General features: G+C 49.0%; 1 protein-coding gene across 1 annotated transcript in view; it reads left to right on the top strand.

Annotated features, from left to right (window-relative positions):
- Nucleotides 1-24,711, top strand: part of BLM (BLM RecQ like helicase) — a 130,584-nt gene that overhangs the window by 5,057 nt on the left and 100,816 nt on the right. Inside the window, exons 2-3 of the mRNA XM_075346104.1 lie at nucleotides 11,820-11,918; nucleotides 16,749-17,338. Of these exons, the coding sequence (XP_075202219.1) occupies nucleotides 11,821-11,918; nucleotides 16,749-17,338 (688 nt within the window). The 5' untranslated portion in view covers nucleotide 11,820. The remainder of the gene's footprint in view (nucleotides 1-11,819; nucleotides 11,919-16,748; nucleotides 17,339-24,711) is intronic.

Raw genomic sequence — 24,711 nt, 5'->3', positions numbered from 1 at the left:
ATTTGCGGCTCCCGGTGTGCCGTGGTTTGGGGAAAATTGGCCTGGAAAGGACTGAAAGGACTTTTGCGCCATCATGAGTCTGAGCCACGAATCGGTTGCCTTTACACCCCAACCCAATTGTGGTTGGAGTGCCAGGCGTCTCCTAAATTCTTCATCATACTTCCACCACGCTGATCCCCCATGGGTTTTATAGGAGTTGTAAATGGTGTCGCAGTAAGTGAAGAGTTCTGAGCATCGTTCGGGGTGCTTCTGACCCATCACGCACCCCATAACGCAGAAAGCCTGCAACCAATTATTTATGGTCTTGGCTACGGTGGGTTTTTTAGCGAATTGGCGGTCGTTGCCTCGTCTTTCCTTGTCGACGGTGTTTTGATCCGCAGATATTAGGGACCAGATATCCACATAATCATTAGCCCAAATTTTTTGGACTGTTTCCGGGGTTAGGTGGGTTCCTAGCGGTGAAACACCACAATAGAACATGTCCCTGTGTAGGTCAGGGCGCTGATGCGCTATGTCTTGGCGTTTTACGAACTCGGGGTTAACTAGAACTAGTCCCGACGGTGAACGAACCGCTTCCCTCATTACTCCTGGATGGGTCCCCCCTGCCCAAGCGCTGGTAAAGCTGTACTCACCGGCCGATGTGGTAGGTTGGTCCTCTGGCGCCGCCATCTGGGGTAGTTCTTCGGGTAGTGGTTCGCTGCCGTGGTGGTGATTAGCAAACCTTTCGCCTGGAGGGCCGCTTAGTGAGCGGCTGCGGCGAGAGTCGGATGACGCGGTGCTGGATGGCGTGTGGTGTCTCCTGCGGGATGATCTCTTGCTGCGGTTGGATGAACGGAACTGGTGATTGTGCCGTGAGCGCCGGGAGTGACACCCGTGGCTATCTCGGCTTCTGCTGCGGGAAGTGGACGGTGATCTTCTGTGGTTATGACCCCTAGGGGGTCTACGATGGAGAGCTGATGATCCTGGCTCGGCTGACCCCACGCGTGATGAGTGCCTTGCTTCTACCTGCGGTTGGCTTACTGGCAGGATGGGCGATGGATGGATTGCAGGGGTTGGCAGGGGGTGCAGGGGGGGTAAATCTAATGGAGGAGTACCTTGGATTTCCTGCGGTTGTAGCTGTAGGTTGGAGCATGGCGGTGTCAGGGGTAAGGATGGATCCTCTTCACCATGGAACTCATTGTTCTTGCTAGGGTCAGATTGGGGAAGGTGCCCATGATGGTCCCTGCATTCCTGGTGTGAGTCAGAGTGTGCTGATCCCTCGGCTGAAGAGCTTCTGCTTTCTGATGCTCCCATAATGTGGCCTGGATGCTGATGTGTGATTAGAGGGCAGTGGAGATTGCTGGCTGGAGGGTGGGTGCTTGACTGCTGCAGACCACCACGTTCGCTTTGCAAAGAATGCGAACACTGGGCAGGAAATGCAGTTATAAAGCATGTTTGTTTATGACTGCATTTCCCTTTAAATTTGCCGCTTTTACTTTTAATGACATCACTTCCGGTCCGGGGGCCGAAAACCGGAAGTACAGTATAGTCACATGGTTGCCGAGTCACAGGAAGTGACTCGGCTGCCATGGATACCGGATGTGACGCAGCCTCAGCATGGAGCGGTAAGCAACATGAGGGGCGCGTCATGCTGGGCGGTGCAGAGTGCCTGGGGGGAGGCGCTCTGCATTGTGGTGGCGAGCGTGATGCCAGGGTGGGGGCAGCATTCCTGAGGGGAGGGGGAGCATCGCTGCGCGGCGTGGACGAACGCGATGCTCGGTGGGGGGCAGCATGCCTGGGTGACGGGGGTGCAGCGCTGTGAGATATATGTGAACCCGATGACCGGTGGGGCAGGGGATAGGTGGCCGGTGGTGAGAGCGGACCGGACCTTCTGGACCGGGCCGCCCTGCGCCTGGGGTCTGTTGTGGGGCTTAGGCGCTGCGGTGGACGGGAGGGTCTGGAAGACCTGCGCCCACCGCTGCTGGGAACCGGCAGGAGGGAGCTGGTGCCCACAAGGGAGGCAAGCCATTCGGCTCCCTCCCGTCCGATCCTTTCTCTTACCGCTGCTTCCAGGGGGTCCATCGGCGATGCTCACCCTGAGGGCAGATGTGGTAAGAGAAAGGAGGGACTCCGGCAGCTGTTTATATGCCCTGTAGGAGGTCCCAGCAGGGAAGGGGGGCAGCGGGGGGCATTGCACAGTGGGGAGGAGGGAGAGGTGACCATGGGGGGGACGTAGTGAGGGGCTCAGCAGTCAGGGGCAGCGGCAGCGGCCGCAGTGCCCTGCAGAGCTGCGCTCTAATACACCACGTGCGCACGTCTCCTGCATAATCTTCATAGATTATGCTGGGGACGCAGGACACATGCAGTCTGCGGTGCAGATCACAGCGTAACTGCATGCAAATATGCAACGTGCGCACATATCCTGACTGTGCTTCTAGAACGCAGCGTACCCGGATCGTGGATACCACTAGTGGACACACAGAAGAGGGCCCCTGCGCAAGAACGATATATGGGCCCTTTGTAGCTCATAATAATGAAAAATGTGGCCTGCTTTTTAGGTAGAAATGGGCCCTTTTGTCTTTTGCCTCTGGTTTGCACCAATGATATGTCCACCTCTGGGGGATACGTACCCTTAGCCTACGTTCCCACGATCAGGAGACCCTGCTTTCTGGTTGCAGCGTCTTCTCTTGCCTCCGGCTCCTCTCTCCGCCTTCAGACGTATGCATGACGTAACAACATTACAGGAGAGCGAGCACAGACACTGCCGGAAAGGATCCGGCAAAAGGTGGTGCAGGTAGTCAACAATGGACAACCCCTTCAAAGAACTAACACAATTCGGTCATTGTTTTGTTTTTGGCTTTTATGTGGTAACAATGTATCTGATTTTGCAGTTTGAGGATTTTTTTATATTTAATTTCAGAACTTGTTTAAATGGTTTGTGCCGTCAAAATGTTTTCTGGTAAAAAAAAAAAAAGTGCGAATCTGCCTTTTATCATTTTTTTTTTCATGGCATTCACTGTAAGAGCGAAAGTGAACCTGACAGCTGGTTCCTGCTGCCCAAGAGCGACTATTCCCCCCCTCATATACACAGAACTGTCACTCAAGAGGAGCTGGGGGAGAGACTAGTCAGGCCCCTTTTATCCCTGGCTGGCTTTTTTTTTTTTTTTTTAATGAATGTTTTCTCTTGGACTCCTGTTTTCCTCAAAGTAAAACCCTGAAATAATGGTGTCAGGCTCTGATTCATGGAGTAAGAATCAGATGTCAGGTTCCCAACTATACCTCTGTAATGTAATATTCTTTTAGATACTTAGCACCAGCTTATTAGGCTACTTTCACACTTGCGTTGGACGGCTTCCGTTGCATTGCGTTGTGTGACGGATGCGTTGCGTATAGTGGCACAACGGATGCTACGGATCGTACAAAACAACGAAAGCTTTTTTTTTTAATTTTTTTTTTCTTGTTTACAGTTTTACCGACAGCAGACTATTGTGAACGATCAGTTGATCGCTCTCAATAGCCGGCGACCGGGCGTTCAGCTGAGCGCTCTCGCATGCCGGCGGCCGGGCGCTCAGCTAAACGTTCGGCCACCACAAAGTAAAGTTTCTGTGATTTAAAATAACAGAAAAAAAAAAGAGCATGCGCAGTGAAAAATAAAGGTTTCCGTCGCTCAAAAAAAGTTACATGCAGTGTTCCTTCCGTCTGATGCAGCGTCAAAATAACGACGCTGCGTCGTCCAGCAGATGCAACGCTGACACTTGCGTTACAGTGCGTTGTCCATACAAGTCTATGGAGAATAGCGCAGTGCGCAGTGTAACTATATATGTACTTGTGTGGGACCTTCCCCATCACTAGCACCTCATCCCCCTCATGCACGCCTCATCACCTCATATACGCCTTTGAGGTGCACTAGCACCTCATCACCTCATGCACGCCTTTCTTTCTATCATCTATTCTCCATAGTGACAGACTCCGCTGAACGCAAGTGTGAAAGTACCCTTACCCAGAACTTTACCATGAAACCCACACAAACGCCTCACAGATGGTGGACTTTCGTGGGATTTGCAAAGCAAAAAGCAACAGTACTGACCACTGAGCCTTTTCTGGCAGCTGTGTATTGTTAATGGTCACACTGGTTGGGCTTCTCTGGAGCACAATCCTGGTGGCAGCTTGGAGGAGCCTTCAGCAGGCCCCGGCTACCCGGCTATCATGACAACATCATTGGCAACCTGCAGTCACTTAGCAGATAGAGAGGTGACGTTATAGCCGAGGAAGCGAACCTCACCTGGATTGAGCAACATCAATACGTGCTTTCAGTTATTTAATAGCAACATCATCAAGGGGTTAAAGCAGGGGTCGGGAACCTATGGCTCGCGAGCCAGATATGGCTCTTTTGATGGCCGTATCTGGCTCGCAGACAGGGCTCCTACCTGTCTATGGGCAAATGCCGGGGCCCTGGAGAGCCGGGGGGGGCCCATTCGGCCTCGTCAGTTCTCCTGTCCCTTGGCCGGGGCCCACTCGCCTTTATAGTTCTGCTGCCCCCGGCCGAGTTCCGGGGACCGCAGTCCTCGGCAGCAATCTGCGGCGCCGTCACTTTAAGGCGCGCAGACATCCTGTTTTGAATTTCATCTGTGGGCGGAGCTACCGCCTTCTCAGTCCCACAGATGAAGGAGGCGAGCTTCTGTCCGGCGCTGTGTGGGCCCCCTCTCCACCGTGACCTAATCGGGTAAATGCCCTCCCCGCCTCCCCATTATGGGCCCCGGTGAGCTGCTTCTAACCTCCCAGATGTATGCCCTGCCAAACCCCCCCCCCCCGCCGATTCCGCGGGTGCTAGCCCCGCCGATGCTGCGTGTGCTGTACCCGCCGAGCCGCGGGTGCAGGCCCCACAGAGCAGCAGAGTTGTGTGTATTTGTCTGTATGTAGCAGAGTTGTATGTGTTTGTCTGTATGTAGCAGAGTTGTATGTGTTTGTCTGTATGTAGCAGAGTTGTGTGTGTTTGTCTGTATGTAGCAGAGTTGTGTGTGTTTGTCTGTATGTAGCAGAGTTGTGTGTGTTTGTATGTAGCAGAGTTGTGTGTGTTTGTATGTAGCAGAGTTGTATGTGTTTGTCTGTATGTAGCAGAGTTGTATGTGTTTGTCTGTATATAGCAGAGTTGTGTGTGTTTGTCTGTATGTAGCAGAGTTGTGTGTGTTTGTCTGTATGTAGCAGAGTTGTGTGTGTTTGTCTGTATGTAGCAGAGTTGTGTGTGTTTGTCTGTATGTAGCAGAGTTGTGTGTGTTTGTCTGTATGTAGCAGAGTTGTGTGTGTTTGTCTGTATGTAGCAGAGTTGTGTGTGTTTGTCTGTATGTAGCAGAGTTGTGTGTGTTTGTCTGTATGTAGCAGAGTTGTATGTGTTTGTCTGTATGTAGCAGAGTTGTGTGTGTTTGTCTGTATGTAGCAGAGTTGTATGTGTTTGTATGTAGCAGAGTTGTATGTGTTTGTCTGTATGTAGCAGAGTTGTATGTGTTTGTCTGTATGTAGCAGAGTTGTATGTGTTTGTCTGTATGTAGCAGAGTTGTGTGTGTTTGTATGTAGCAGAGTTGTGTGTGTTTGTCTGTATGTAGCAGAGTTGTATGTGTTTGTCTGTATGTAGCAGAGTTGTGTGTGTTTGTATGTAGCAGAGTTGTGTGTGTTTGTCTGTATGTAGCAGAGTTGTGTGTGTTTGTCTGTATGTAGCAGAGTTGTGTGTGTTTGTCTGTATGTAGCAGAGTTGTATGTGTTTGTCTGTATGTAGCAGAGTTGTGTGTGTTTGTATGTAGCAGAGTTGTGTGTGTTTGTCTGTATGTAGCAGAGTTGTATGTGTTTGTCTGTATGTAGCAGAGTTGTATGTGTTTGTCTGTATGTAGCAGAGTTGTGTGTGTTTGTCTGTATGTAGCAGAGTTGTATGTGTTTGTCTGTATGTAGCAGAGTTGTGTGTGTTTGTATGTAGCAGAGTTGTGTGTGTTTGTCTGTATGTAGCAGAGTTGTATGTGTTTGTCTGTATGTAGCAGAGTTGTATGTGTTTGTCTGTATGTAGCAGAGTTGTATGTGTTTGTCTGTATGTAGCAGAGTTGTGTGTGTTTGTCTGTATGTAGCAGAGTTGTGTGTGTTTGTCTGTATGTAGCAGAGTTGTGTGTGTTTGTCTGTATGTAGCAGAGTTGTATGTGTTTGTCTGTATGTAGCAGAGTTGTGTGTGTTTGTCTGTATGTAGCAGAGTTGTGTGTGTTTGTCTGTATGTAGCAGAGTTGTGTGTGTTTGTCTGTATGTAGTAGAGTTGTGTGTGTTTGTCTGTATGTAGCAGAGTTGTATGTGTTTGTCTGTATGTAGCAGAGTTGTGTGTGTTTGTCTGTATGTAGCAGAGTTGTATGTGTTTGTCTGTATGTAGCAGAGTTGTATGTGTTTGTCTGTATGTAGCAGAGTTGTATGTATTTGTCTGTATGTAGCAGAGTTGTATGTGTTTGTCTGTATGTAGCAGAGTTGTGTGTGTTTGTCTGTATGTAGCAGAGTTGTGTGTGTTTGTCTGTTTGTAGCAGAGTTGTGTGTGTTTGTCTGATTGTAGCAGAGTTGTGTGTGTCTGTTTGTAGCAGAGTTGTGTGTGTTTGTCTGATTGTAGCAGAGTTGTGTGTGTCTGTTTGTAGCAGAGTTGTGTGTGTTTGTATGTAGCAGAGTTGTGTGTATTTGTCTGTATGTAGCAGAGTTGTATGTGTTTGTCTGTATGTAGCAGAGTTGTGTGTGTTTGTCTGTATGTAGCAGAGTTGTGTGTGTTTGTATGTAGCAGAGTTGTGTGTGTTTGTATGTAGCAGAGTTGTGTGTGTTTGTCTGTATGTAGCAGAGTTGTGTGTGTTTGTCTGTATGTAGCAGAGTTGTATGTGTTTGTATGTAGCAGAGTTGTGTGTGTTTGTCTGTATGTAGCAGAGTTGTATGTGTTTGTCTGTATGTAGCAGAGTTGTATGTGTTTGTCTGTATGTAGCAGAGTTGTATGTGTTTGTCTGTATGTAGCAGAGTTGTATGTGTTTGTCTGTATGTAGCAGAGTTGTGTGTGTTTGTCTGTATGTAGCAGAGTTGTGTGTGTTTGTCTGTTTGTAGCAGAGTTGTGTGTGTTTGTCTGATTGTAGCAGAGTTGTGTGTGTCTGTTTGTAGCAGAGTTGTGTGTGTTTGTCTGATTGTAGCAGAGTTGTGTGTGTCTGTTTGTAGCAGAGTTGTGTGTGTTTGTATGTAGCAGAGTTGTATGTGTTTGTCTGTATGTAGCAGAGTTGTATGTGTTTGTCTGTATGTAGCAGAGTTGTGTGTGTTTGTCTGTTTGTAGCAGAGTTGTGTGTGTTTGTCTGATTGTAGCAGAGTTGTGTGTGTCTGTTTGTAGCAGAGTTGTGTGTGTTTGTATGTAGCAGAGTTGTGTGTATTTGTCTGTATGTAGCAGAGTTGTATGTGTTTGTCTGTATGTAGCAGAGTTGTGTGTGTTTGTCTGTATGTAGCAGAGTTGTGTGTGTTTGTATGTAGCAGAGTTGTGTGTGTTTGTCTGTATGTAGCAGAGTTGTGTGTGTTTGTCTGTATGTAGCAGAGTTGTGTGTGTTTGTCTGTATGTAGCAGAGTTGTATGTGTTTGTATGTAGCAGAGTTGTGTGTGTTTGTCTGTATGTAGCAGAGTTGTATGTGTTTGTCTGTATGTAGCAGAGTTGTATGTGTTTGTCTGTATGTAGCAGAGTTGTATGTGTTTGTCTGTATGTAGCAGAGTTGTATGTGTTTGTCTGTATGTAGCAGAGTTGTGTGTGTTTGTCTGTATGTAGCAGAGTTGTGTGTGTTTGTCTGTTTGTAGCAGAGTTGTGTGTGTTTGTCTGATTGTAGCAGAGTTGTGTGTGTCTGTTTGTAGCAGAGTTGTGTGTGTTTGTCTGATTGTAGCAGAGTTGTGTGTGTCTGTTTGTAGCAGAGTTGTGTGTGTTTGTATGTAGCAGAGTTGTATGTGTTTGTCTGTATGTAGCAGAGTTGTATGTGTTTGTCTGTATGTAGCAGAGTTGTGTGTGTTTGTCTGTTTGTAGCAGAGTTGTGTGTGTTTGTCTGATTGTAGCAGAGTTGTGTGTGTCTGTTTGTAGCAGAGTTGTGTGTGTTTGTATGTAGCAGAGTTGTGTGTATTTGTCTGTATGTAGCAGAGTTGTATGTGTTTGTCTGTATGTAGCAGAGTTGTGTGTGTTTGTCTGTATGTAGCAGAGTTGTGTGTGTTTGTATGTAGCAGAGTTGTGTGTGTTTGTCTGTATGTAGCAGAGTTGTGTGTGTTTGTATGTAGCAGAGTTGTGTGTGTCTGTTTGTAGCAGAGTGTAGTACCATTGTTTCAGTCCAGTTGTGGCTTTATACAGCAGGGAGGAGCATTCCTTGCTGTACTAAGTGAACATTGGAGCGATTGATCTGTCAATGGCCCTTTAAAAACATATTGTACGGCTCTCGCGGAATTATATTTCAAAATATGTGGCGTTTACGGCTCTCTTAGCCAAAAAGGTTCCTGACCCCTGGGTTAAAGGTTTAGACCCCAAAAAAGCAAATTATTCTTCTGCCATAGCGTAGATGATAACTTCATGATCCCAAGAACATGACTGTAATTTTGTCGAGTGGAGCAAAGGTGTGCATGGTCGGCCTCCTAGAAACTCATTGTCAATGAAGTTATTCGCTATCCTATTGCTGGAACATAACTTTTATTTGGGGGGGAGGTGGGAATAACCCTATAAGGTTTTATTCATGTCAGTGTTTTGGATCCATGTCATCAGTGTACACGGTCCGTGTGTCCGTTTTTACCTTCAGTGTTCTTCATGGATATGTGCCGCCCCCGTGCCAGCAGCTGACGCTGCTCGGATCCGGACCCGCTGTGTGGCTCGAGGGATCCTCCAGACCCCGGGGGTCACGCGGACACGCCGAATGAAAAGGGGGACGTAGTTGTACGGCCTTGGCCGTATTCGGTTCGTGACGCCACCCACGGTGTGTGGTGAAGTGGGACACCACCGCTGCTGTTGTGGGACACCCGGGGGAGATGTAATGGCAGCCGGATGTTAACCCCTCCGTAGGTAGGGGTGGTTGCCCCGGGGCCCAGTGTCTCTGTGCAGGGTATGGCGATGGCAGGGGCCTGCGCGCCCGGACGTACCAGGGGATGTTTGGTTACTTACAAGTAAATGAATCACACGAGTCTTTTGGTAAACCAAGGTGCTGGTGACCGGCCGCCGCGGCCGGTTGTACTCTGGTTCCCCACCCGGGCTGGTGGCCGCCGTCTCTTCCTTTGCACTGGTTGTAGTTGTGTGTTTGGACTTCCCATTGTGGAACACGGGAGTCTGCTCCCAGCTTTCTGTGTGCCTGAGGAGCCATGCCCGCTGACGCTGACCCGTGGGATCTATGGGCCCTGGCGGTTGCCCTATCCCTGTCTGTGGGTGGTTGTCTGCTTTTGGGACTTTGGTTGGGATAGGACCTGTAATCCTGCCCTCAATCGGTTGATTAGCTAGGCCGTTGGTTCCGGTCCTGGCTTCAGGGTCTGAGTACCCCCTCTGTGCACGGTTTCCGGTCGGGTCTCTGGTGTCGGTACCGGTTGGCTCCAATCCTGCTCCAATCCTCCTCGGATCTACCGAGACGTCTTCCCGTCTCCTGCTGATGGAGACCACCGTCTGCCACCTAGCCTAGGTGTCAGGGCTCCGACCCTGGCACCGTTCAACTTGAACGTCTCCTGTGCTGGAGCTACACCTAGCTCCAGCCCACACTCCTCTGAACTTGAACTGCAAACTTATCTGACTGCTTTCCTGCCCCAGGCTGTCTAGACCCCTAGGTGGGCATTCCCTAACCGCCTGGTCCCGCCCACTGGTGTGCCTGTCTTGCCCTCAGGGGGTTGACTAGGGTTTCAGGTCACCTGTGTGTGTGCTGTATTATCCAGCAAAGATAAAGCATATGGCTACAGGCTGCAGGCTCCAGCTGTGAGCTTATCTTGGCTGTGTATCAAAATAGGAGGAACTGCATTTGGCTTTTTTTTTTTTTCTTTGCAGCAGCTGCAAGAAAAAAGAGAGATTAGATCCCGTGATCCCAACGTATTGCTACCCCTCTATAAATCACTTGTAAGACCACATCTAAATTATGGGATCCAGCTTGGGGCTCCACATTTTAATAAGGATATTCAGAAGTTAGAGTCGGTTCAAATGTGGCCACTATATTGTTGCAAGGAATGGAAGGCCTCTCATATGACAAGAGGTTGAAAAAAGTTGTATTTGTTTAGCTTAGAAAAATGACATCTCAGACCTCATTTATATGTATAAATACATGTGTGGTCAATATAAAGGACTGGCACATGACTTATTCCTTCCAATACTAAGGACCAGGGGGTACTAACTGAGTAGAAGAAATGCTATTCTGGCAGCTAAATAGGAAAGGGTTCTTTACAGTTAGAGCAGTCAGACTGTGGAATACACTACCACAAGAGGTAGTAATGGCAGATGCTATAACAGCTTTTAAATAAGGGCTGGATGATTTCCTCAGTACACACAACATTGTCGGTTATAAATGATTTAGTGACAAAATGTATAATTGATGGAGGAAGGTTGAACTAGATGGACCGAGGGATTTTTGTCAACCTATGTAACTATGTAATAATAGGATACATTATTACATTTTTTCAAAATCACAGAACTTGCAGGTGTGGGAATCACGGGGCAGGCAGTGTTAAAGTCGTGCTTGCAGGAGTGAGCAGGCTGCAGCGCAGCCGCTGGTTAACCCCATGCATCTGCGTCGCCACACTACACACAGGAGGACTCCACAACAGTCCGGGCGACACTATTTTTTTCTTCCTCACAGTAAATAGAGTCAAGGCAAGGTTTCTTCTTCCAAATATGTCAAATTTTATTATTCTTCCACTCCTGCATTACTTCGGTCCGCGTCACACCGTTACACATCCCATCAGGGTTCCTTCTACACCTCCGTCCAGTATATAATTTAGCAGTTGTCCATACTTTAGGCACCTGGCTTCTGTCTGACACCTCTAGGCCTCTCATTCCTTCACTCAACTTCACGCTGGCACTGACCGATTCATTAAGTCTGTTGGGCCACTTCACCCCACCCACAGGTGATGCTAGCGCACACGAAGGACTGCAACCGACAGCCTTCTTCCATCCGTGCCCAGGCCAGGATGCAGCCATACCCTACTCTTGAGGGCACACTGACCTTCAGTTATAGTGAAAAAATCTTGATGTATTCCGAGCCAGACAATACGGACGCCAGACCCCCGACAGTCAGGACTATGCCCCTCTTCTTGGGGACGTAGTTGACCAATCCTAAGTGGATCCCACGTGTCGCGGCCGCAGGGGTGACCCTTAGGGTCAGAATTTTCAAAGGGCATCTATTCACAACTCCTACTGGGGGACTCTCCTGATCCCTACTCTCTAGCTCTCCCTTTAATATCACTTACTTTCCTCCTTGTACTAGCTCTCTCCCTGCCCACCCAAGTGCCAGGACAGCCGTGATATAACACTGCCACCTGGTGGCTATTTACACAGTACACATTCCTATATTTACACATCTAACATGGATTACCCGTGTGCCGGCTACTTCTGCAGGGGTGGACCTAGTCCTCACCCCCTCTACACTGGCTAAGAGAGGCTGAAATGCAGATGTGAACAAACAAAACACTTGTACAAAATAGTATGAAATGTCAAACACGCAGCCCAGTAGTGTAAAGCACAGTACAGTTGCAGAAAAGCTGGTACAGTACGTGGATTTCAGTCTTTCAGATAATTGCAGTCACTTAGCGTGTCCTTAATGCAGCATCTTTGGCTATTGCTTGTTTTGTTCATTACTTTGTTTACTTTCTCACAGAATGGCTTCTTTACCACAAAACAACCTCCAGAAGCAGTTGGAATTGTTCTCTTCCAAGCTTTTTGGGAATAAGCTTTCCCTGCAGAAGAATAAACCTGGGTGAGTACCCTTCCGTTCCTTAGATGTCTGAGTGGAAATATCACTGTTGTACGCGTCCTGAAAAACCTGCTGAAAACTGCCGAACAGATCATCTCTGACCGCTCTCAGTATGGGGCCTCTGTCCTGTCACAAACCTCTATATCGGCAAATCTAGATGAGTACTTATCCTCTGACAAGAAGATAGACACCATTGGTAAGGTGCAGAGGTATTAGTTAAAGGGAACCTGTCACCAGATTTGGGGCCTATAAGCTGCGGCCACCACAACCGGGCTCTTATATACAGCATTCTAACATGCTGTATTTAAGAGCCTAGGCCGCTGTGTAGAACATAAAAAAACACTTTAATACTTAAACGGTCGCTGCGGTGGAGTTGGGTCATATGGCCGTCTCCGGTCTCCGGGTGTCTTCTCTTCCGGCCTTCTTTGTCGTCCTTCTTCTGAAGCCGGGGTGCATGACGCGTCCTGTGTCATACACACTCACCGGCATTGAGGTCCTGCGCAGCCGCACTTTGATCTGCCCTGAGCAGGGCAGATCAAAGTATTGTAGTGCATCTGCGCGGGACTGGCAAGTGTGTAGGACGCGTCTTGCACACAGACTTCAGAAGGAGGACAAAAATAGCCGAAAGAGGAGGCGTCGGCACCGGAGAACGGAGACGCCCATATGAGCCACATTCCCCCGCTGCGACCGTTTAGGTAAGTATTATAAAGTGGTCGTTATGTTCTCACAGCGGCCTGGGCTCTTATATACAGCATGTTAGAATGCCGTATATAAGAGCCCGGTGGTGGTGGCCGCAGCTTATATGCCAAAAAAGTGGTGACAGGTTCCCTTTAAGGTCCATTTTCTCTAGTAGACTTTTGACAGTTAAGGCCCCGTCACACTAAGCAACATCGCTTGCAACATCGCTGCTAATGAGCAACTTTTGTGACGTAGCAGCGACCTTGCTAGCGATGTTGCTAGTGATGTCGCTGTGTGTGACATCCAGCAACAACCTGGCCCCTGCTGTGAGGTCGCTGGTTGTTGCTGAATGTCCTGAGCCATTTTTTAGTTGTTGCTCTCCCGCTGTGAAGCGCACATCGCTGTGTGTGACAGCGAGACAGCAACAACTAAATGTGCAGGCAGCAGGAGCCGGCTTCTGCGGACACTGGTAACCAATGTAAACATCGGGTAACCAAGAAGCCCTGTCCTTGGTTACCCGATATTTACCTTCGTTACCAGCCTCCGCCGCTCTTGCTGTCAGTGCCGGCTCCTGCTCTGTGCACATGTAGCTGCAGCACACATCGGGTAATTAACCCAATGTGTGCTGTAACTAGGAGAGCAGGGAGCCAGCGCTAAGCGGTGTGGTCTGCTCCCTGCTCTCTGCACGTGTAGCTGCGTGCGCTGGTAACAAAGGTAAATATCGGGTTGGTTACCCGATATTTACCTTAGTTACCAAGCGCAGCATCTTCCACGCGGCGCTGCTGGCTGGGGGCTGGTTGCTGGTGAGCTCACCAGCAACTCGTGTAGCGACGCTCCAGCGATCCCTGCCAGGTCAGGTTGCTGGTGGGATCGCTGGAGCGTCGCAGTGTGACATCTCACCAGCAACCTCCTAGCAACTTACCAGCGATCCCTATCAGGTTGGATCGTTGTTGGGACCGCTGGTAAGTTGTTTAGTGTGACTGGGCCTTTAATGACCGCTCATCAAATACATGCAAGTCTGTAAGTGTGTGAGGACAGAACAATTCTGAATATGGTTTTCTGTCCCTATACAGCATGTAGATTGTCAGTAGCAGAACCCCCTGGTTACACAGGATGATGGGCTGCTGACAGTAAAACGTTAATGGCCCACATGAGCAATCCAATAAGATGACAAATGAGCATTTTTCTTGTTCCACCACTCATTTACGCAGGATGATGATTAGCACCCACGTGTTCATGAGAAGGCTCTTCCTAATATTGGTCAATGCAAATGGACCTTTAGGCTGACAGTGTCTGTGCTCAGTGCAGGTTTTTTGGGGGTGGTATAATGCCACTGATAACATCAAAGTCAATAAGAGGGCTATAAAGAAACTTTGACTGTGACACACATCAAGTAGCTAAAGATTGCAGAAATAGATCTGGTCACTTTGAGGGCAGTAGTTTGGCCACTGCACTCTTGAGAAAGCCTGCAGAACGCGGGCCATACATGTGGGGTCCATCTGACCTGTCATGCCTTACTTCTGCTGGAGTTCTCCTCTGTGACCATGCTCCTGGACAGTATATGTTTGGTATAACTTTCTCTTCCATTACTTACTCACCCATTCACAAGTCTACGGTATTTCTTTCACATTTATTTGATTTTTTTGTTTAATATTTTTTGCTGGGTTCTTGTATCTATTCTTTATTGTGGCCATTAATGTAGTTCTGTGTAGGTGGATTGTTAAAGGGAATCTGTCACCAGGTTTTTGTTCCCCGATCTGAGAGCAGCAAATTGTAGAGACAGAGACCCTGATTCCAGCGATGTGTCACCTACTGAGCTGTTTGCTTTCATTTAGATAAAATCAATCATTTATCTGCTGCAGTTCTAGCAGTTATATAGAGCTCATGAATATACTGGACTACCTAGCAGCACGCCAAGTCGTCCTCCAATGATAATCTCCTGCTAATTAAACAGTGATCTTTATCAAAACTACACTAACTAGCCCAAGTGACACATTACTGGAATCCGGATCTCTGCCCCTACATCATGGTACTCTGACAGATTCCCTTTAAAGGACTGAATACTAGTATTTTATGCTTGATATATTCAATACATGTATTTACAATTGTGCATATATTTTGGAAGAACGTCTCTGGTTTTCTGTGTAGGTTTGGCATAGTATGAGGGGTTTATCTTATTCTGGCTTTCCCCTTGTTTTTTTTCATGGTTTCTTGTATTTCTAAACAATGTTTAGTATTTTTGATATTTACCTCAAACTGGTTCTTGCTTGTTTCAGTAAGATGCAAGAAACCTGCAGATTTCTTATGACTTCTGTGCCACCTCAGCGGTCTGAATGTGAACACATCTTCATTATTTTCTGATATAACACCGTTTCGCCTGGTGATGTGTAGCTAGAGCTGTAAAGGAGTGTCCACTGCTGGATAACCCCATATTAATTGCTCCAGGTGCCGGTGCCGTTCCTCCATCTCAGCCCTTCATCCCCACATGTTTCCTGATATAAATAGTGTCGTGTGACCGCTGCAGACCTCAAATGTATGGCTGGAAAACACTAATAGATACAGATGTGTCTTATTTCTTCAGCATACTGGGGCCAATTAATGGGGTCGTCCTCTAGTGGACAAACCTATTAATGTTTTAAGTTTTGAATTTTCTGTTAAATAAAATACAGTATTTGTCGGACTATAAGACGCACTTTATTCCCCCAAATGTTGGAGGAGAGTGGGGGGTGCGTCTTATAGTCTGAATATAGGGCTGCGGGGAATGAGTGTGCTGCGGTGGAGCGGGTCATCGGGGGCCTGAGTAGGCTGTAGCAGCGCCTGCCGTGACCACGTGGACCCGCTCATTTAATATGCACGCCCATTCTCCCGCCCATCTCTCAGCACTGAAGCCGGCGCTGACAGGTGGGCGGGGGATGCGCGCATAATTAACAGCCGGCTGTGATCACCCCTGGCGACTACAGCCTGGAGTGATCATGTGCGGCTGTAATCACTGCCCCTCGCGCATCATCATCAGCGCACGGTGCAGTGAATCAGTATAACTCACTGGCCACGAGTATGAACGTTTATTTTTTTTGTGTGCCACAGGATGCGGCCATATAGCAGGATGGGGTACATAGCATGATGCTGCCATATGCCAGGATGGGGGTATATAGCAGGATGCGACCATATGCCAGGATGGGGTACATAGCATGATTCTGCCATATGCCAGGATGGGGGTATATAGCAGGATGTGGCCATATGCCAGGAAGGGGTATATAGCAGGATGGGGGCACATACCAGGATGGCAGTATATAGCAGGATGAGGGACACATTGTGTGTGTGTGTATATATATATATATATATATATATATATATATATATATATATATATATATATATATATATATATATATATATATATATATATATATATATATACATATATACATATATATATATATATATATATATATATATATATATATATATATACATATATATATATATATAATATATATGTGTGTATATATATATATATATATATATATATTACATATTACATACATACATACATACATACATACATACATACATACATACATACATACATACATACATAGATACATAGCAGGAGGATCATTACCAGGATGGGGAACCTTAGTAGAGAATTTGGGGATATTACCCCCATAACAGTGTCAGCAGCAGATCCTCGCGCCATAACAGTGTGTCATGACCACATTTTTTGCTTAAAATTTTATTTTCCTGCTCTAAAACCAGGGTGCGTCTTTTGGTCCGGTGCGTCTTATGGTCCGAAAAATACGATAATTACATATAAGATATACTTTAGATTTGCTGCAAAAAAGGTTTTGCAAGAATTTACACACAAATTTCTGTGTTTTGCTTTAACGCTAATTAAATGGGTTGTATTATTAAAGACCCCCTTTATCCTGCAGTGCTGAATATTATGTGTTTAGAAGGATTCAAAGGCCACCAAAAGACCACCACTGTGTCCTTCACTGCCCCTCAGACCTTCCTATGTGGATATGTTTTGCCCACTGTGTGCGTTAACCCCTCTCAGATCTTATAGCCACTATGTCAGTGAGGTTTCGCATTTAACCTGTATGGGTCACTTCTTTACACCTGATTGTTACCTGTTTTTCTTTTCTCTTTTAAAAGTGTTTTTACCTTTAAAAAGAAGAGTTCTCCCGATGGTTCCACATCCTCCAGTGTTATTCCAGCAAAGCTGCAAGTGGCTCTAAAGGACAGAAATGTGTATGTTTCAGAAGACGACCCATCGAAAAAGCACTTGTCAATTTCATCCTCCAAGGAAAGTGATAAAACCAATGGATTTTTCACTCTGGGTTCTTTGAAACAAACTGAGACGTCCCCAAAACCAACTTCTTTTAAAGGTGTCCAGCTTAGTACAGGCCGACAGAAAGACCATGTTCCTGAAGACCATGCTTCCTCAAATACTAAAAAAGACTGCAATACCTCTCTTAGCTCTGTTCTCAGCCTGGACGATTGGGATGATTTAAATGATTTTGACACATCTGTATCACCAGTATATCATTCAAGGAAATTTGGGAAGACGCCACAGAAATGCAGCACAACACAGTCCAAGGCTTCCTCCAAATCACTGTTTACTGAAGAGGACCCTTCTAATAGTAAAGATAATATAAGGGCCTCTGGTTCTGATCAGATTGTGGATGACGAGAAGCCTGATGATGTATCTGTGGCGGTTTCTACAGAAGCAGTGGTGTGCACAGGTTAGTTCTCTAGAATGGAAAGTAAAGTGTTAAAGGGAACTTGTCACCAGATTTGGCAACTATAAGCTGCGGCCACCACCAGTGAGCAATCCAAAATGTTGTATATAAGAGCCCAGGCCACGCTGTATAACATAAAAAACACTTTTATAATATTCACCTACGGGGTGGTCCGGTCTGATGAGTGTCGCTGCTCTCCAGTCTGGTGCCTCTCTGCTGCGATCGCCGTCTTCCTTCGAACCAGCCGAGTATGGATAACATGTCCTAAGTCATCCACAGAAACCAGCATTGCGGTTCTGCGCATGCGCGCTTTGATCTGCCCAAGTACTGTAATGCGCAGGCATGAGGAAAGGTGAAAGATCTCGCATACGTACTACAATACTTTGATCTACCCTGAGCAGGGAAGATCAAAGCGCGCCTACGAGGACCGCAATGCCGGCCTGTGTGGATAACGTAGGACACATCATCCATACTCAGCTGGTTAGGAGGACGGCGATCGCAGCACAATGGAGGCGCTGGACCGGAGCGCAGTGACACCCATCGAACCCCATAGGTGGTGAATATTATAAAATTGATTTTTAATTACTACAGCAGGGCCTGGGCTCTTATATACAGCATTCCGGAATGCTGTATATAAGGACTCACTGGTGCTGGCCACAGCTTATAGTCACCAAATCTTGTAACAAGTTCCCTTTAAGTCTCTGTTCACATTGGAGGCTTCATTAGGAGTCTTGGCAGAGACAGAGCAGTAATGATGATTTTCAAATTGATGCAAACTACGGTGGGACTTAGTAGGTCTTGTGAGTGAGGTCCATCGGGCACCAGCGCTATACTTAACACCACACACCTGGCAGAGGACTGTGGTTTCCATCCCAAGCGAATGTCACATCTATAGTGTGAACATAGGTCACGCTGACTTTTCCTTCCTTTCCTGATCTGATCTTCAGTTCTTTTCTTCATTTGCACTTTTTTTTATCACAGATTATAAATTGCAAAATATCTGCAATAATGTGAATGTTATCTCTGCATGGAAAATATTTCCTGCTTTTAAAAATAAAATTTATGAGCATTTAGTTATTCATGTAATAGAAGAGGACATAACTTGATGACAAAATGTCAGAGCTTAGGGACTAAATTATTTTTACTTATTGCTGTCTGATTTAGCAATTAAAGGAGTTCTCCGAGAAGGTACTAAAAATGGTCGCTATCACATATATAAAGCTGCAACCTGCCCTAGACACGTGTCAGGATGCCGAATTGCAGCCTGAAGAAACAGCAACATTGTGAGCAAAAAAATCTGATCACTTCCCTAAGGTCTGAAGCGAGACTGTGCAGAAGGGAACTTCTCAGGTGACTGAGCACAATGTGTGGTTTTTTTTTTTCTTTGTCGCTCCATTGGGAGACCCAGACAATTGGGTGTATAGCTTCTGCCTCTGGAGGCCACACAAAGTATTACACTTTAAAAAGTGTAACCCCTCCCCTCTGCCTATACACCCTCCCGTGGATCACGGGCTCCTCAGTTTTATGCTTTGTGTGGAAGGAGGCACACATCCACTCATGCATTCTCAACTTAGTTATGTCGGTTGGAAGAAAAGAGGGCCCCCACGGGGCCCCCGGCATGTTCCCTTCTCACCCCACTACGTCGGCGGTGTTGTTAAGGTTGAAGTACCCATTGCGGGTACAGAGGCTGGAGCCACATGCCGTCTCCTTCACCATCCCTTAAGCGGCTCTGGGAGAAGTGGGATCCAGAGCGGTCATCCATTTGCTGGGACCGTGCTCCATCCGCAGCCCCTGTGGGAACCTGCCGGACCGGAGCCTCTTCAACCTCAGGGACCGGGCCCTGCAACTCAAAGGTACTCTGTGTCCCCATTGGGGACTGTGCAGGGAGCGCTCCTTCTTCCCGGAAGCCGCGGCGGCTGCTGAATTCAGGAGGCCGGTGGACTTCCGCGCCGACCGTGCCTGCTTGTCGGGCGCGGTCTCAAATTTAGTCCCCGGCTTCATCGCGGCCTAGTCGCAAAAATCCCGCCCCCGGGCCTGCCTGTCAGGGGTAAGGGCGGGATTACCGACCTGACGTCGGATGTGAGGGCTGGAGCATCCTGCATGTTTCCTCCCCCCTCACTGATCACTGTGGGGACCCCAGATTCCCGCACTTTGCTGGCGCCGCCCACGGCTCCACTCCTCCCCTGAGAGCTCCGGCAGCCATTTTTTGGCATTCTGCCGGTGGAGGATTCTCGGTGAACAGCTCTGCAGCTCCGGGGGATCCAAGGCAGGGAATCTGGAGGACACACTCCGCTCTTTAGCGGTCGGTAAGCCACACCGGTCACCCGGTGCTGGTCCCCCTAGGGTGCCGGATTAGATACGTATATATCTATATCTATCTGTTCGGTGGGCTGTATACCCCTTTCCCATATACCCTCAGTGATCACTCTCCTAGGAGACAACAGCATTTCGTCCACAAGGAGCAAAGCTGCTAAGGCACAGGGTTTTTTTGCGGCCTGTACCTCTTGTGGGGCTATGTTACCTGCGGGTTCCACCTACCCTCACTGTGAGCAATGCTCGACCCCTGTTTCGCTTGCTCAGCCGGAGCCTCGGACACTGGTGGGCCCCTCGGCTCATGTAGACCCCCCTGCTCACCCTGACCAGGCTGCAGGGACAGATTTCGCTTCTTTTGCTGAGAAACTCTCTGAGTCACTTTCTCAATCCATTGCACAGTCTGTGGACAAATGGTCTTCTAAGCTGCTAGAGGCTTTGCAGTCCAGACCGGACCTTTCACAGGCCCCGGCCCCTGTGAGCTCGTCGCCTCCAGGCCCCTCTCGGTCCGCACCACAGCGCGCTCATAGGTTGGCCCCTCGGTCTCAGGCGGAAGACTCCTGCCCGGACCGTAGTCCTAGACCGGCTAAGTGGCCTCGCTGGGACTCTACCCCGACTTCCTCTCGCTGCTCGGGATCCCAGCTTGAGGACTCTCTGGAGGACGAGGCGGACGTCGCAGCTCAGGGCTCTGACCCTGACGTCGCCCTTAACCTTGATACACCTGAGGGGGACGCCTTAGTAAATGATCTTATCTCGTCCATCAACCAGGTGTTAGATCTCTCTCCCCCGCCTCCTCCTGTAGAGGAGTCGGCGTCTCAGCAGGAGAAACACCAGTTTAGGTTCCCCAAACGTACACGCAATACGTTTTTTGATCACTCTAACTTCAGGGACGCTGTCCAGAAGCCCAGAGCGGTCCCGGACAAGCGCTTTACTAAGCGCCTCACTGACACGCGTTACCCCTTCCCATCTGAAGTCGTTAAGGGTTGGGCTCACTGTCCCAAGGTGGATCCTCCAGTCTCAAGATTGGCGGCTAGATCCGTGGTGTCGGTTGCAGATGGCTCATCGCTAAAGGATGCCACTGACAGATTGAGCTCCTGGTGAAGTCCATCTATGAGGCCACGGGCGCGTCTTTTGCCCCGGTCTTTGCAGCCGTGTGGGCACTCCAAGCTATCTCGGCTTGTCTGACTGAGATTAATGCTGTCACACGTAATTCTGCTCCGCAAGTTGCGTCTTTGACCTCTCAGGCGTCAGCCTTTTCATCCTACGCCATGAACGCCGTCCTGGACTCTGCTAGCCGTACAGCTGTAGCATCCGCTAACTCTGTGGCAGTCCGCAGGGCCATGTGGCTGCGCGAATGGAAGGCAGATTCGGCTTCCAAGAGGTTCTTAACCGGTTTGCCGTTTTCTGGCGACCGTTTGTTTGGCGAACGATTGGATGAGATTATTAAGGAATCCAAGGGAAAGGATTCCTCCTTACTCCAGGCCAAACCTAAGAGACCTCAACAGAGAAAGGTTCAATCGAGATTTCGGTCCTTTCGTCCCTCCGCCAAGTCCCAATCCTCTTCGTCCAACAGGCCGGAGAAAGGCCAGAGGAACTCCTATGCGTGGCGATCCAAGTCTCGCCCACAAAAGGCCGCAGGAGGCACTGCCTCCAAGACGGCTTCCTCATGACTCTCGTCCTCCCCTGACCGCATCCTCGGTCGGTGGCAGGCTCTCCCGCTTTGGCGACGCCTGGTGGCCACATGTTCAAGACCGATGGGTGAGAGACATTCTGTCTCATGGTTACAGGATAGAGTTCAGCTCTCGTCCTGCGGCTCGCTTCTTCAGAACCTCTCCGTCCCCCGCTCAGGCCGACGCACTTTTTCAGGCAGTAGCCGCTCTAAAGATGGAAGGAGTTGTGATCCCCGTTCCCCTTCAGGAACGTGGTCGCGGATTTTACTCCAACTTGTTCGTGGTGCCAAAAAAGGACGGGTCATTCCGTCCCGTTCTGGACCTCAAGCTACTCAACAGACATGTGAGAACCAGACGGTTCCGGATGGAATCTCTCTGCTCGGTCATCGCCTCAATGTCACAAGGAGACTTCCTAGCATCGATCGACATCAATGCTTATCTCCATGTACCGATCGCACCCGAGCATCAACGTTTCCTGCGTTTCGCCATCGGGGACGAACACCTCCAGTTCGTGGCATTGCCTTTCGGCTTGGCGACAGCACCACGGGTTTTCACCAAAGTCATGGCATCCGTTGTGGCGGTCCTGCATTCTCAGGGCCACTCGGTGATTCCCTACTTGGACAATCTCCTAGTCAGGGCCCCGTCTCGGGTGGCGTGTCAACAAAGTCTATCTGTCGCTCTGGCGACTCTCCAGCGGTTCGGGTGGATCATCAACTTCCCGAAATCCAAGTTGACACCGACCCAATCACTGACGTACCTTGGGATGGAGTTTCATACCCAGCAAGCGTTAGTCAAGCTTCCGAGCGACAAACAGCTTTCTCTGCAGGCAGGGGTGCAATCCCTTCTTCGGAGTCAGTCACACCCCTTAAGGCGCCTCATGCACTTCCTGGGGAAGATGGTGGCAGCTATAGAGGCAGTCCCGTTCGCGCAATTCCATCTTCGCCCACTCCAATGGGACATTCTCCGCAAATGGGACAGGAGTTCGGCTTCCCTCGACAGGAACGTCTCTCTTTCCCTTGCAACCAAGACGTCACTTCAGTGGTGGCTCCTTCCCAACTCTGTCGCAGGGAAAATCCTTCCTACCCCCAACCTGGGCTGTGGTAACCACGGACGCGAGCCTGTCAGGGTGGGGAGCGGTTTTTCTCCACCACAGGGCTCAGGGAACCTGGACTCCGATAGAGTCATCCCTTCAGATCAATATTCTGGAGATAAGGGCAGTGTATCTAGCCCTATTGGCTTTTCATCGGTGGCTGGAGGGCAGGCAGATCCGTATCCAGTCGGACAACGCCACTGCCGTCGCATACATCAACCACCAAGTCGGCACTCGCAGTCGTCAAGCCTTCCAGGAAGTCCGACGAATTCTGCAGTGGGTGGAAGCCACAGCTTCCACCATCTCCGCAGTTCACATCCCGGGCGTAGAAAACTGGGAAGCAGATTTTCTCAGTCGTCAGGGCATGGACGCGGGGGAATGGTCTCTGCACCCAGACGTGTTTCGAGAGATCTGTCGCCGCTGGGGAACGCCGGACGTCGATCTCATGGCGTCACGGCACAACAACAAAGTCCCGGCATTCATGGCACGGTCTCAGGATCACAGAGCTCTGGCGGCGGACGCGTTAGTTCAGGATTGGTCGCAGTTTCGACTGCCTTATGTGTTTCCTCCTCTGGCGATGCTGCCCAGAGTGTTACGCAAGATCAGGTCCGACTGCTGTCGCGCCATTCTCGTCGCTCCAGACTGGCCGAGGCGGTCGTGGTACCCGGATCTGTGGCATCTCACGGTGGGTCAACCGTGGGCGCTTCCAGACCGCCCAGACTTGCTGTCACAAGGCCCGTTTTTCCATCTGAATTCTGTGGCCCTCAACCTGACTGTGTGGCCACTGAGTCCTGGCTCCTAGCGTCTTCAGGGTTATCTCAGGATGTCATTGCCACCATGAGACAGGCCAGGAAGCCAACGTCCGCCAAGATCTATTATAGGTCTTGGCAAAACTTCCTATCCTGGTGCGCTAATAACGGTTTTACTCCATGGCCGTTTGCCTTACCCACTTTTCATTCATTCCTTCAATCCGGAATGGACAAGGGTTTGTCACTTGGCTCTCTCAAGGGCCAAGTATCGGCGCTCTCAGTGTTTTATCAAAAGCGCCTAGCCAGGCTTCCGCAGGTCCGCACGTTCCTGCAGGGAGTTTGCCACATAGTCCCACCTTACAAGCGTCCGCTGGAACCCTGGGATCTTGACAGGGTGCTAACGGCTCTTCAGAAACCACCTTTTGAGCCGCTGCGGGATGTCTCTCTATCACGTCTTTCGCAGAAGGTGGCCTTTCTAGTGGCAGTTACATCACTCCGGAGAGTGTCTGAGCTTGCAGCGCTTTCATGCAAAGCCCCCTTCCTGGTGTTTCACCAGGATAAGGTGGTTCTGCGAACGGTCCCGGAATTTCTCCCTAAGGTGGTATCCCCTTTTCATCTCAATCAGGATATCTCCTTGCCTTCATTTTGCCCTAATCCAATTCACCAGTGTGAAAAGGATTTGCACTCTTTGGATCTTGTGAGAGCACTCCGGCTCTACGTGTCTCGCACGGCGCCCCTGCGTCGTTCAGATGCGCTCTTTGTCCTTGTCGCTGGCCAGCGTAAGGGCTCGCAGGCTTCCAAGTCAACCTTGGCTCGGTGGATCAAGGAACCGATTCTCGAAGCCTACCGTACTTCTGGGCTTCCGCTTCCTTCAGGGCTGAAATCCCATTCTACCAGAGCCGTGGGTGCGTCCTGGGCATTGCGGCACCGGGCTACGGCTCAGCAGGTGTGTCAGGCAGCTACGTGGTCTAGTCTGCACACTTTCACGAAACACTATCAAGTGCATACCTATGCTTCGGCAGACGCCAGTCTAGGTAGGCGAGTCCTTCAGGCGGCGGTTGCCCACCTGTAAGAGGGGGCCGTTTTTTCGGCTCTTTTTATTGAGGTATTCTTTTACCCACCCAGGGACTGCTCTTGGACGTCCCAATTGTCTGGGTCTCCCAATGGAGCGACAAAGAAGAAGGGAATTTTGTTTACTTACCGTAAATTCCTTTTCTTCTAGCTCCTATTGGGAGACCCAGCACCCGCCCCTGTGCCCTTCGGGCTGGTTGTTTTTTTGTGTACACATGTTGTTGATGTTGATTTGTTCTTATGGTTCATGGTCTTCAGTTCTCCGAACAGCCTTCGGATTGAATTTACCCTAGACCAATTTATAAGTTTTCTCCTTCCTGCTTTTGCACCAAAACTGAGGAGCCCGTGATCCACGGGAGGGTGTATAGGCAGAGGGGAGGGGTTACACTTTTTAAAGTGTAATACTTTGTGTGGCCTCCAGAGGCAGAAGCTATACACCCAATTGTCTGGGTCTCCCAATAGGAGCTAGAAGAAAAGGAATTTACG

This window comes from Anomaloglossus baeobatrachus, chromosome 4 (genome assembly GCF_048569485.1).
Source record: "Anomaloglossus baeobatrachus isolate aAnoBae1 chromosome 4, aAnoBae1.hap1, whole genome shotgun sequence".
In the NCBI taxonomy this organism is placed as follows: Eukaryota; Metazoa; Chordata; class Amphibia; order Anura; family Aromobatidae; genus Anomaloglossus; species Anomaloglossus baeobatrachus.
Note: the sequence above shows the minus strand (reverse complement) of the source record. Positions and strands in the feature narration are given on the sequence as shown.